At 43.5% G+C, this 12,928-nt stretch overlaps 1 protein-coding gene across 1 annotated transcript; it reads left to right on the forward strand.

The window, feature by feature from the left end:
* Positions 1–6,230: 6,230 nt before the first annotated feature.
* Positions 6,231–11,467, forward strand: e2f7 (E2F transcription factor 7). Its single transcript, XM_068307316.1, has 13 exons — positions 6,231–6,406; positions 6,793–6,904; positions 7,273–7,581; positions 8,003–8,168; positions 8,325–8,555; positions 8,693–8,848; positions 8,924–9,067; positions 9,199–9,375; positions 9,458–9,536; positions 9,639–9,951; positions 10,207–10,375; positions 10,771–11,156; positions 11,253–11,467. Exons 2-13 carry the CDS (start codon positions 6,806–6,808, stop codon positions 11,412–11,414), a joined length of 2,391 nt encoding a protein of 796 aa, XP_068163417.1. The 5' UTR covers positions 6,231–6,406; positions 6,793–6,805; the 3' UTR covers positions 11,415–11,467.
* The last annotated feature ends 1,461 nt before the right edge of the window (positions 11,468–12,928 follow it).

The following is a 12,928-nucleotide window of genomic DNA, read 5'->3' on the forward strand; positions in this document are numbered from 1 at the left end:
CCACACCAGCAAAAAGACATTCAGTTGCTTGAGTTATTAGCACCTATTTTCAGTTCTCAACATCAAAAGTCAGACATTCGGCAGGGTATATTTCACCGGAGCTGCAGCACTCATCGTGTCCGTATAAATGATTCTGTTGTGGGAAAACAACATGAGATGAAAGACTGAGGTCTTTAGGGTAACCCGAACCCCTAACCCTATCCTAACCCTTACCCTAAGCCTAACCCTAACTTCAACCCCTAACCGTAACTCTTATCCTAACCCTAACCCTACTTCACTTAACTCTACTTCACCTAATACTAACCCCTGACACTAACCCCAAACCCTAACCCCCAAACCCTAACCCTGACCCTAACCCTACTTCACCTAACCCCTAACACTAACGTTAACCCTTACCCTAGCCCATAACCCTAACCCCAAACCCAAACCCCCAAACCCTAACGCCTAACCCCCAAACCTTAACCCTAACCCTACTTCCCTAACCCTAAACTTTACTCTAACCCCTAACGCTAACCTCCAACCCATACCCTAATCCTACCCTAACCCCAAATCCTTTAACCCTAACCCTAACCTTAACCCTAACCCTAAACTAACCCTGACCCCCAAACCCTAACCCCTAACCCTTAACAGAACCCTAACCCTAAAAGATTTGGGCTGAATATTTCTGCTATGTGGTGCACATTTAATATCCAACGCTGTGGTAAAGGCTGTAGTTAATCTTTCTCTTAACCAGTGCTGTTTTCAGACAATTTACAAATCAACAGTATAACAAACTTCAATTTCTTTGTCAGAGATGCTTAAAATTTAAAACCTCCAACAAAATGAATGGACAGTGTCAGATGTGACAAGTAAGAGAATTATTTCATAGGAGGGAAGTCTGGGTGATTTTATGCTGTGAGGTTATTTTGACTCAGAGCAGCACAAAAGGGGAGAGGTAGCAACAGGTAACACCCAGATTTATAGGTTGGAGATGGTTTAAGAAATGCTCTCACACTGAACTCCACTGGTGAAGAAGCCAAACACTTTTAAAGCTCCCTGTTTGCATCACTCAAACATGATCGGAATAATTTGGACCAAAATGAGCCTCTGTCAGTTTAAAGCAGTCACATGGCATCATTTTGGAGTCTGGTCAGGATTAATGGGGCACAAAAAGCCTGCAGTTCACCCTCACTTTAATATTTTGCACCTTTATGTGAAATTTGAACATTAAACCCAAACTAGAGACGACAATCTTTTCTTGTTCTCACATAAAGGGTCAAAGGTAATAGCGTCAGAGTAGCGTTGTTAGCTGCCGTTGATGCATTCAGGGTCCAGCAGGCTTTCCACTACTTCCATCATGGACACATAGTCAGACAGCAGTTGGTTGTCCCGGGTTACCAGCTGGTACTTCTTGCTTCACTGAGTTTTGGTCAGAATCAGCGCCTGCATCCCAATATGTTGCCACAAGTCTTCGTCCCTTGCAGTAAGTCACCTTTTATTTCATTTTTTAATTTATTCAGTTTATTTTTTTTCTTTCCAGACATGTTATTACAGCAGATTTCACTTTCATCAGTTTTGGAACATCAACAAGAAGCCATCCGCTGAATCAACAACATCTCACTCATTGCAACACATTATCACCATTGCCTGTCACATTTAAATTATTTTATTTTGGTTCATTGTTGTTTTGATCCACCTGAGTGGATCTGAGGCAGAGACAACAAACCGGACATACATATCTGTGCTACAAATAAAATGGACACATATATAATATAAAAACAGACACGTGAAGCTGCAGCTGCTAATATTTGCTGTTCGACGCGGAGAATAGAACCCGCAGCTGACCCATTTCAGAGCAGTTTTGTTTTCAGCCTCTTGCAGCAGGCTTCCATCTCCCTCTATCACCCACACACCACGCATGTGACCCCTAACAAGCAGCTGGTCGGCAGCCGGGGTGCCAAATTGCACCAAATTGTCTTCTTCTCATATTGTTTGCGTTCTGCTTGCCAGGTGAAATCAAATCACATCACGCTGCAGAGGAAAAATATGAAACATTATCAGTCCCATTTAAACTGTGTGTATATGTGGGGGGGGGGTCGATGATAGAGAACACCTCTCAAGCATAAGCAGGTTTATTTACCATCTAGACTAGTCACATTATGAGTCATATTGAGCAATGTTTCACCTCTTCTGTAATCCAGCCTCTGCCCTCCTCATGTTTCCATCTATGCAGAGAAGAATGTATTTGAAAATGCATCTAGCAGTAATGATGTGATATTTGTGGTCTCGCTCTACGGTTTTAAATTGATTTGAATTTTTATTTAAAATGTAATGGTTTGGGATGCAACACAGCCATGAATAGAATAACCAACAATGATTTTATGCATCTACATCCTGTGGACCACAAACCTGCTTTAAAAACTTCAAGGCTGAATCTAGGGATTTGGTTTCAAGACGCTATTGTTAGTTAGGAATATCACCATGGTAACTAATGCACATATCATCCGCTCCATGTGAATGCATTCATGGCTGGACTGGGGGAACCTGTGTTGACTGCAGCCAAATAATTATGGAAACCCTGATGGAACCTGGTTGCAGTCATACATACTAAGGTTCTAAGTAATGTAAAGCAGCAGCTGCATTAGTCCCTTATTATCTGGTGGTTTTATGTAATTTACAAAGAAAATGTTAAAACTATGACCAGAAAAATGACACATTTATTTAAATAGGGATGGAATTATAACTGATAAATGAATAAATAGTTCCCCCATTTTGATGCAGACTCAATGACACCTCCAAAACAACCCCCTCTGAACCCCACTTCTGAAGCCCAATGATCTAAGGGGACTGTATGAAAGTGATAGGGATGATCTGAAATAGGCAATGTTTTCTATTTGTTGATCTTACAGTGAATTAATTTTGAATGTTTTCCTAAATCACACATAAAAAGAAGACCTTACATAGTACACCAATACTATTTTCACATCTTCATAATTACCCCTGTTCCTGATCTGAGAAAAAACTCTTGATAGATGAAAAGATAAGGGATTGGAGCGGGGTAATGTGGTCAGTGTACATTAATCAATAAGTAAACTGTATGGGAATGACTTCTTGTGGCTCACTTTAATAACCCCTGTTGTAAATTTGGGTGAAAATCTAAATAAAGAAAACTGTTTCCAGAGGGATAGGAAAAAAGCACAATGCATAATTCTGACATTGGAAGGAACATGCAGTTAATGTTGTTGACCACTGTGTGGCAGTATTGTCTCAAGAATTACAGCGTAATACTGTATAAAGTCAGCTATGAAGAAAGACTGAGATATGAGATAAGTGTCCTGTTTCTCTCTCTCTCTCTCTCTCTCTCACACACACACACACACACACACACACACACACACACACGTAAAAAGGGTTTTCAAGTCATTTTTGTTTTTACAAAAAGCTTAGTTATGTACTTACCAAGTTATTCTCTTATTAAAGACGGGGGGGGTAAAAAAAGAAGCACTAGAAGGTTCAGCTCAGTTCACTTTATTTTTATTCTATAGCATCAGATCATAAAAAAAGTTAACTTAAAGGCACTTCCCAAGTAGAGAAGGACAACAGAATCTAACTTATATAATGTCGGCAAGGAAAAACTTCCTCCTAGCAGGAAGAAACCTGCTAACCATTCAGCGCTACATGGAGGTCAACTCACTAAAGAGCAGGGCTGTCCACACACCACTGTATTCTCCAGTGTTGGTTATATTATAGAAAATGATCTCTAAATAAACTGCTCAAACTGATTGTTTTGTACAGCTGACTTTCCAAATCATTTCTTTCGTTGCAAATGGTTTGTGGTGCGAACTCTGTAGTGAAATTTCCTTTTTTAGCTTATTGACTCATCAAAACCTGCTGACCAAGTCTTCACTGACTAATCAGGGTTGAGCATTGAAAAAAGATTAGCTGTTCCATTGGGGGGCGGGAGGGTCACATCAAATCAAACTAACTCCGTGACGACATCATTTGGGCAAGACACAACATGTCCAGCTGAAAACACAACGTAGAGATCCAGAGCTGAACAAATGGGACGGTTTGCTGATCAATGAAACACTCCTGAATTGCTCTGATCACGAGTGGCCTTAAAAACAAAAAGAAAAAAAAGAAGATCTTTAATGGATGGATGTTATTTTCCATTCAGCGACATTAAGCATTGAAGTCCTTTGGACAGGTGTTTGAAGACATCATCGTGACATTTTCTCACTGTTCAAGGTGGGACAGAGATTTTGTAGGACAGGATGTAGGAGGACTGGGGCAAAAATGTCTTTCAACAAAAATGTCTTGCAGGAATCACCGTGAGCTGGAGGGCAGATATGGAAGGTGGGGATAACTTGCTGGGCAAACAGTGTTTGCCCTGGAAAGCAGATTGACAAAAGATCAGTAGAGAGAGAGAGTGGAGGGGGAAGGGGGTGATAAAACAAGAATTTCAGTGTCTAAAACAATTGATATTGATTGATGATCAATGCACTCACTAAGATAATAAGTCTTTTATTGGACGCTTAGTTAGTCCAAGGCCACATAAATGGGCAGCGTGAGAGAAAAATATATAATACAGTTGTGCTCCACACACAATACATTTACTGGAATGTAAAAGTCTATATGGTCATTTCTGAATTTTAACCATCGTCACATTTTAAATCAAATAAATCTAATCTTTTGTTATTAATACGTTATTATTATTATCATTATTTGGTTCAGACTTGAATCCTGTGGGTGTAGTTCATTCGTTGGACTTAAACAGAACATCATGAGAGAGGGGAATGGCGTACAGTATAGTGGAATCATGTGTCTGGGAGTCAGATGCATAAAATTAAACACAAATACATGCAACTAAAAGGGTTCAAGTGTTGATTAGAGCAAACATTGAGCTTTTTGTTTCTTTCTACACTATAATAATTATTCAGTCTTAGTGCTGACAAGAGGCTGACAGCCACACATTTACAAAAACACATGTATCAATACTGAATATCGAAAGATTACAGTTCAAGTATGGGAACCAAATTAGATAAAGATTCCAAGTTAGAATCAGCACAAGTGATTCAGATTGAAGAAGAGTGGGGGAAAAAAGCAGGGATCTACTTTATAATGTGTCTGAATGGAGCTCAGCTGGTGGACTGGTGGCTCCCAGGGGCCCAGCTGGACGTTTCCCTCCGTTTTTCAGTGGCCAGATTTGAAAAGTGTTGGCGGTAGATTTTGTGTATTGTGGGGTGTTACGTAAGGTTCACAGGGTTCGTCCTTAAACAACCTGTGTGTGCATGCTGGGCGGGACGCGGTCTGCTGGAGAGGAAGCGCTCTCTAAACACACACACACACACACACACATACGCGGACTCTGTTTTCGCGCTGTGGCTCATATATTAGCGCCGCCACTCGCGTCGTCCCCCCCCCCCGCCTCCCTCCGCGGCCCCCCATCTGTGTCGATCAGCCACAGAGTTAATTAGAAAGACAAAGACCTGAACGCCCAGGTTACCGGTGTTACCAGTCAGTTGTTAGGCGGGTACCTCGTTACCCAACGCCGGGTCGTGGTGGGAGAAGCACACTTTTCTCAGCTGGAAGTCAAAGATCCTTTATATATAACGAGCGTGCAACTCGTAGGACCCAAAACAGGAGTTTGCCCCTACGACTAAATCGCTTATAAACAGTTTTTCCCTTTTAAATTACAGTATTTAAAATAAGTGTTTATTTATTTAAAGTATTTACGTGCTTGGCTCTTTTTTTTTTGCAACACAGTTTTTGCACTAGTTGGGAGTTGTGAACAACTTTTCACTGGGCATTATATGTCTGTGTATGAATGGACAGTATGTATAGTGTCGTATGGTAGTATCGTACAGAGCTTTGATTTTTCATTCGTTCTTCTACATCCCAGAGAAAGTCAGAAGTGTTAAATGAACAAGACAAAGCTGCTCGCCACATGGAGATTTCCCTGCCGCGCCATTTCTATTTCTGTACGTGTCCGTTAAAAAAAAAAAAACAGAGTGAGACCTCTTGTTCATGTCACACAGCTTTAGACTTAGCGCGCCTGTTGCCCCGCCAACACAAGCAAGGAGGTGTGGCCTGCGTTCGCGTCATTTGATAGAAGTTGAGGCGCGCGCACGAGTACAAGAACAACGATTGGCTGCAGACGAATGCGGTAGAAACGTTCAGAGTTCTGATTGGCTGGAGCGCACCGACTCTCGAGAGCGCCAGAAAACAAGCTGAAGCGGGTGATGCTGGAATCTACTTCCCATCCTTAGAGGTCTGGAGGCACAGCTGGAAGAAGAGTACCCGCTTATTTTAAAGAGCGAAACTAGTTGCTATGTTAGTCTGAGGAAAAAAAGCATTGGCAAGTCTCCAAGATCTAACGATTGGCAACAGCGAAATAGTTTATTAATTCATTGAATCGCTGATCCAGGTGAGTAATAGTCTTTTCCCTCCAGTGGATTCCAGCTAAGTAGCTTATGGAAGCTAAACTAACATTAGTCATTATAAATTAGTTATCGCAATGTACGCTTTGCGTTCTGCATGTTCCACCACGTCTAAATGTGTGATCTAGTTTGGTTTAATGGGTCCTTTACTCAGTCGTTATTAGCTATGCTAAGTATCAGCTCCTGGTTGCTAGGATCCCCTTAAAGCAGCAGCATAAGTGATAAAATAGCTAATTATAGCTGCGTCTGTGCGCCAAATTCTGCTGAACCTGAGTCCGAGTTTCTCTACTGTTTGACTTAACTCAACATTTAAAAAAAAAAACTACTTTAACTTAATGTTTGATTTATTTGATTTTGATTTTTCCAATTGCAGCAGTTTTTACCAGATGGAAGTTCAGTGTCTTGCACTGAAAGACCTCACAAGTCCAAATAGAAGTTTCAAAGCGGTTCCACAGGAGGAAGATGGGGGCCAAAGTGAACAAAAGGTGAGGTGACCGGACCCACTGCTGCTTCAGGGGTGGTTAAGTAAGTTAACTAGTTTGACCTGTTAACTAGTTTGACCTGTCTGCAACTGAGATGTAGAAATAAGCCAATAAAGACCCACTGATGGAGGTTTTTTTTTTGGTATTCCTCAAAAATATTCTGTGAATTTGGTAGAAATGCTAAAGCGTGCTTGCAAATATGTGTATTTAATTTTGAAATACCAATACTTGAAATAGTATCAGACACAACTAGTATGACACATCTCCATCCTATGATCGGCATGGAATTCCTACCTTATTTTCAAAGTCAAAGTCATGTTTTTATTACTTGATGTTCAACATGTGTAATCAATTGTATGTAACAAATACAGGAAAACATCTGCATAGAGAGGAGAAGATCCACCCCGTTAAAATCTGCAGAGTCCACCATGCCTGCATTGCTGAAAAACAGGAAAGGTGCCACCCCTGACCTGGCCCACATCACCCCCATCAAACACAGCTCCATGGTGGAGCCGTGGACGCCCACGGCCAACCTGAAGATGCTCATCAGCGCCGCCAGCCCAGACATCCGGGACAGAGAGATGAAGAAGGTCCTGTTTCGACCTATAGAGAATGAGAACAACAACCCAGTGAGTCCACCCGCTGCGGTGGGGGACATGGAGGTGGAAGACGCCAATCAGGTGTGTAAAAGGCTGATAAACCCGACCCCAAATCGACATCTGTCAATATGTTGTGTAAATATTCAATAATAAATTACAATACATCTTCCTTACATCCATGTGTTCCTACATTACATGTCTTCTTCTTTTTTTAAACATAAATTAATAAATTGTGGTTCCTTTTTAATGCTCTTCATAATTGACTCCCGTTCGTATCTGAACTCTCCACATAGTGAGTCTTTAGAGACACAATCACTCACTTCTGCCTCATGACTGGAGGTCTATTGTATATAAAACGGCTGCTGGAGCTGAACTCATCCTGAGTTTGTGTGAACTGGTGTGTGTGTGTGTGTGTGTGTGTGTGTGTGTGTGTGTGTGTGTGTGTGTGTGTGTGTGTGATGAACGGCCCTGATGGTGATGCATATGGTTTGTGTTTGTGTAGTTGGAAGCAGTGGAGGAGGAGGAGGAGGACGACGCCGACAGAAAGCCGAGCAGGAAGCAGAAGAGTCTTGGGCTGCTGTGTCAGAAGTTTCTAGCCCTCTACCCTGATTACCCCCCGCCACACTGCCCCATCTGGATCTCCTTAGACGAGGTGGCAACCAGTATTGGTAAGGGTCAGCAATAGTAGGCAGAGAGACTCTGCACTGGATTTAGACCCTAGAGTGATATTTGATATGTCGAGACTGCTAAAATCCAGTTTATGCAAATTTAAGCATGTGTGAGCCGTCCAGTGACAGACAGCTAATCTCTCTCTGCTCCTTCAGGGGTGGAGCGGCGTCGTATCTACGACATCGTCAACGTTTTGGAGTCTCTCATGATTGTGGGTCGGATAGCCAAGAACAGCTACACCTGGTACGGGCGTCAGCAGCTGGAGGCCACGCTGGAGGAGCTGCAGCAGAGGGGTCGGCAGCAGGGCTACCACCTCCAGATGGAGCTGGCCAAGGAGGGCGGACCGGGGCGCGAGGACGACGCAACTGAAGGAGATGCTGGCAATGGTGATGTTCTGAGCCGTAAAAAAAAAGAAAAAAGAAAAGGATATTTCCACCACCGATGTTTTTTCCCGCCCTTTTCTTCTACCGTCTTTGCATGTCTTCATTTTTCTTTTCTTTATTTATTTATTTATTTTTTGCAGCTGGTAGCAACAGGAAAGACAAATCTCTGCGCATAATGAGCCAAAAGTTTGTCATGCTGTTCCTGGTGTCTAAAACTCAAACCGTCACCCTGGATGCTGCAGCCAAGATACTCATCGAGGAGAGTCAAGACACTTCAAGCCACAGCAAATATAAAAGTGAGTGTATTTCATGTGATGGCAGTCCTGTTTGTTCGGTTTTCATAAAACTAAACAGAATCCCTGTATTTACAGCCAAGGTGCGACGACTGTACGACATCGCCAATGTGCTGACCAGCCTGGGCCTCATAAAGAAGGTCCATGTCCGCGAGGAGAGAGGCAGAAAACCGGCCTTCAAGTGGCTCGGCCCCGTCGAATTCAACCAGAAAGCAGCTGCTGGTGAGATAAATACAGTCACAGATAAAGGAAGGGGCATCTCACACGTTTTCAACTGAATAGAGATGCAGACGCTGAAAGCGAAGCTGGAACAGTTCAACTAGAGGACTTAATCTCACTGTTGTCACATGTAGGAACTACTGCAAACCTGCCTTCTGCCAACCTCCCCGGGATTACGCAGCCAATGGCGGACCAGGACCCAAGGAGAGCCGGGGTGGCACGTCACGCCTCCTTTAACATCGCCACAACCTCCGGGGCCGTCCAGCGGCAGGTCAGCTCTGCCCCCAGCAGTCCACGGGGAGACGTTTCAGGTAAGAAACTCCAGTTTTCAGTCAAAGGAGCACAGAAATGTTGAGCTGACTGACAAATGGATTTCTTTCCTCGCTCCCTCAGCAGCCCTACAACAGCAGCCCGTGGATTATTCCAGGAGGAACAACACAGTGTGTCGACTGCAGTTTGGAAACAGCACTGAGTGAGTTCTCACCATGTGAATCCATCCTGATTGGTTTGTTCGGGATTGGGCAATCTCAGTCGGATTAAAGCCCCCTGACCATTATTTTTCACCACATTGCAGCAACCGCCCGGCACCGCCGACCCACTCTTGCGGCGGCAGCCCTATTCCAGGATATTCCACTCCCCCCATCTCAATGGAGCCCTCCGCCACACCCTCCTCCTCCTCCTCCAGGCACTGCTTGGCCTACCTGCCCAGCCTGTCCCAGCCCTCGGTGGTCATGCTGTACGCGGTCCCAGACCAGCCTGACCAGACCGCTGAAGGTCAGAGGTCAACCGGAGAAGAGTCCAGGGAAGCCAGGAAGAGAAGGAGGGAGGATGGGGAGGAGGGAGGACCAGTGTCGAGAAAGAAGGGAGCACTGGAGGAAGGTGGCAAGGTGAGTTGAGTCAAAGAAAAAAACTACAAATATTATATGGGAATAAACAGGAAACAAGCAGAGATGCTTGAGTTCAACAGGAAAAGACAAAACATAAATACTTCAGGAAAATGGCTTGAAAGCGTCTTTTCTAATCAGGGCAGTATTTTTAGCTACAGATTGTTCTACATTCTGATAAAAATGCACTTGACTCAGGTGGACACAGCTATGAAGTTCCATGTTTTTTTTTTACCCATTCCTCACTTGTCCTTCCAGACGAGAGCCGGCGCTCATGAGGGGACGGCAGGTCATTCGCAGCCTGGCAGCAGCAGGATGTCTCCTCATCGCCCAGCAGGCCTCTGCAGAGAGCAGGCATTCAGCAGGAGTCCAGGCAGCCAGAAGCCCGTCCAGCCGTCACATTACCTCTATATACCCAACAATGCAGGTAAATACCAGGTCTCGTTCAGAGTCCAGCAGATATTGTAAATTATATATATATTTAGTTAAAAAAATTGGATTTCTTTTGATTCTGTCCTTTGAATGGAAGCAGAATCAAGCAAAAATTAATTAATTATTGGAATTAATTCATTAAAATGAGCCACAGATCCAGGATAAGTTTGGTTTTATTCACTCAGACCTGGATAGGAAATGTGTTCAAAAAAAAGTTTTTACCTCAATCAGTCTGTTTAAAAAGCCGACAAAAGATGCTGATGAGCGGATCTGATCATCATGTCTTTGGTAAATATAACGTATAGGTATGAGTCAGATGAACAAGATGGCCTCTAAACATTTCAAAGTAATCCCACCTCCTATTATTTTCTCCTAATCTACTTTCTCCAGGTTTGAACAGCCTGAATGTGCTGGTCTCTGCCAGCCAGCCCCCAGCGGGTCTCCCTCCCAGCAGCCTCTCCTCTGTGGCGCTGCCTTACGTCCTGCTGCCCTCATCAGCCCTCTCCCACTACCCTCTGCTGCCCGGCGGTCTCCCACAGCCAGGCTCTGACGCCCACCACAAACTGAGTTTCAGTCTGCCCACTGTGGTGGCTCCTGCTAATTTCATGGTGGGGGCGTTGCCGTACAGTCTGGCATCAGCATCAGAGACCGGCAGGTCGCCGGTTCCATCGCAGCCTTCTCCAGATCACGGCAGAGCATGCAGATCGAGCGCAGCGACCCCACATTCCCCCCCAGGACCGCGTCAGACTGTCCCCATGGACACACCAGAACCACCGGTAAGAGCTGTCCACCTGGAAAATGTCACCACATAATCGTTCCAGGAGTCTGATCCTTGCAGCAGCTGTTCTTAACATTGTTCTCTATCTTCACAGACTCCACACACCCCAGAGGAAACAACACCCTCTGCATCTTCCAAGGCGTTCTTCCAAACCCCGGGTGCGCTGGGTGCTGCTGCGCCCGCTGCGCGGAAGAGAGGCTCCGCTCAGAGGAGGCTGGACGTCAGTCACCCTCTTTCCAAACCTTTGGAAATGTGAGGGTGAGGATGTTTAGGCAGTGTTGATCCTAAAAGTGAAGAATATGGTTTCAAACCGTTGGTGCTATGTTAATAATAGCAGCATATCTCTAAGTGGAGTTCTGAAATATAACATGAAATCTTTCCTGAAGTTTGGAACCTTGTGGGAAAGTAGATGTATTGAGAGGTCTCATTTTTTCTTTTTCTTTTTAATGTATATATTTTTTATTTTGAAACTTTTACGTTACTGTTTCTTAAATAACAGTTTAAATGTGCCTACTGGTTCAGTTTTGGGGCAGCAGTAAATGAACAAAAATTTCCATTGTAACAGCGCCGTCCTGTGGTGGGAGTCAGCCACTGCTGTTTTATACTACTTTATTCTGCATCAATCGTGTATGATAGCCCAATTCCTATTTATATTTTACTTAATTTATGTTGATTACAGGGAATGAAAAGAAACTTTTCAAGCACAAGGTATTGACAGATAAATGTTTAATATGGCTTGTCACTGTGAAGAAAGAAAAATCACTAAAGTGCGACTCGGTCCTTGTCTCCTCATGCACATGTCGATAGAAAGTCAAATGAAGTTTTCAGTCCACTGGATTTTAATTTTTTGAGGACCTGTCCTTGGACTTGATGAATTCATGTGGAAGACGGAATGTTTCTGGTGTATGAATTGTTGCAGAGGGTCTGCAGTCATACTGTATAATGGCCTCTTATCTCCATTGGGGAGGACAAAGGTCAATGTGATGGTGCTCTCAGGTACTTGAATACTTGTGACTTTACTAGAAATGTAATTTAGAGAGATATTGGAGTACTGTGAAGGTTTTTTAACCTTGTATGTGGTGACTAGACTAAATATGGAGCAGCTGTGTTCTATGTTCATGTAGGGAAACTCCTAGTTAAGAATTAGTATGCTACTTAAGGCACCTTGCTGAAAGGATACGTAGCCTCAGGACATGTCGCAGGTCATCCAAAGCTGCATTTCAGCCCTGTGGTCTTAGGTCCATGAACTGGCCTCCAGTGGTGCTCTATACAGGGACATAATAGCTTTGTCACACCAAAGGGTGCACAGGTAATCCACTCTGACCTGTGGATGTGTAGTCAATCATTTTGTGTAGTTATTTTTGTTAGATTGTATTCACATTCTTCCTTGTATTCCTAAATTTCCCTCCGGGGATCAACAAAGTATTCTGACTCATAACGGCATTAAAGCTTCTGCAGGAGTGCGTTCATCCATCCGTTTTCGACAAAGTCTCATCTACAGTCGTTTACCAGTCTTGCAGGTTACGGGTCTGCTGGAGCCTATCCTTGCTGGCTAAGCTGCCCCAAACTGATTTCCTTCTGTATGAATTAAAAAAATAAAATATAAGAACATGAATTTGAGCTGTTTTGTCATCTGTTCTGCAAACTGAAGCTCTTTCAACTGTAGGTTTACAAATAAAAAGATTCAATTATAGAGTTAACTTGATTTTATCTTGACAAGGTATTCATTTTGCTGCTCTGTTGAGAAGCCGACTGTCAATTTTTATTTTT

This window comes from Antennarius striatus, chromosome 22 (assembly GCF_040054535.1).
Source record: "Antennarius striatus isolate MH-2024 chromosome 22, ASM4005453v1, whole genome shotgun sequence".
Lineage (NCBI taxonomy): Eukaryota > Metazoa > Chordata > Actinopteri > Lophiiformes > Antennariidae > Antennarius > Antennarius striatus.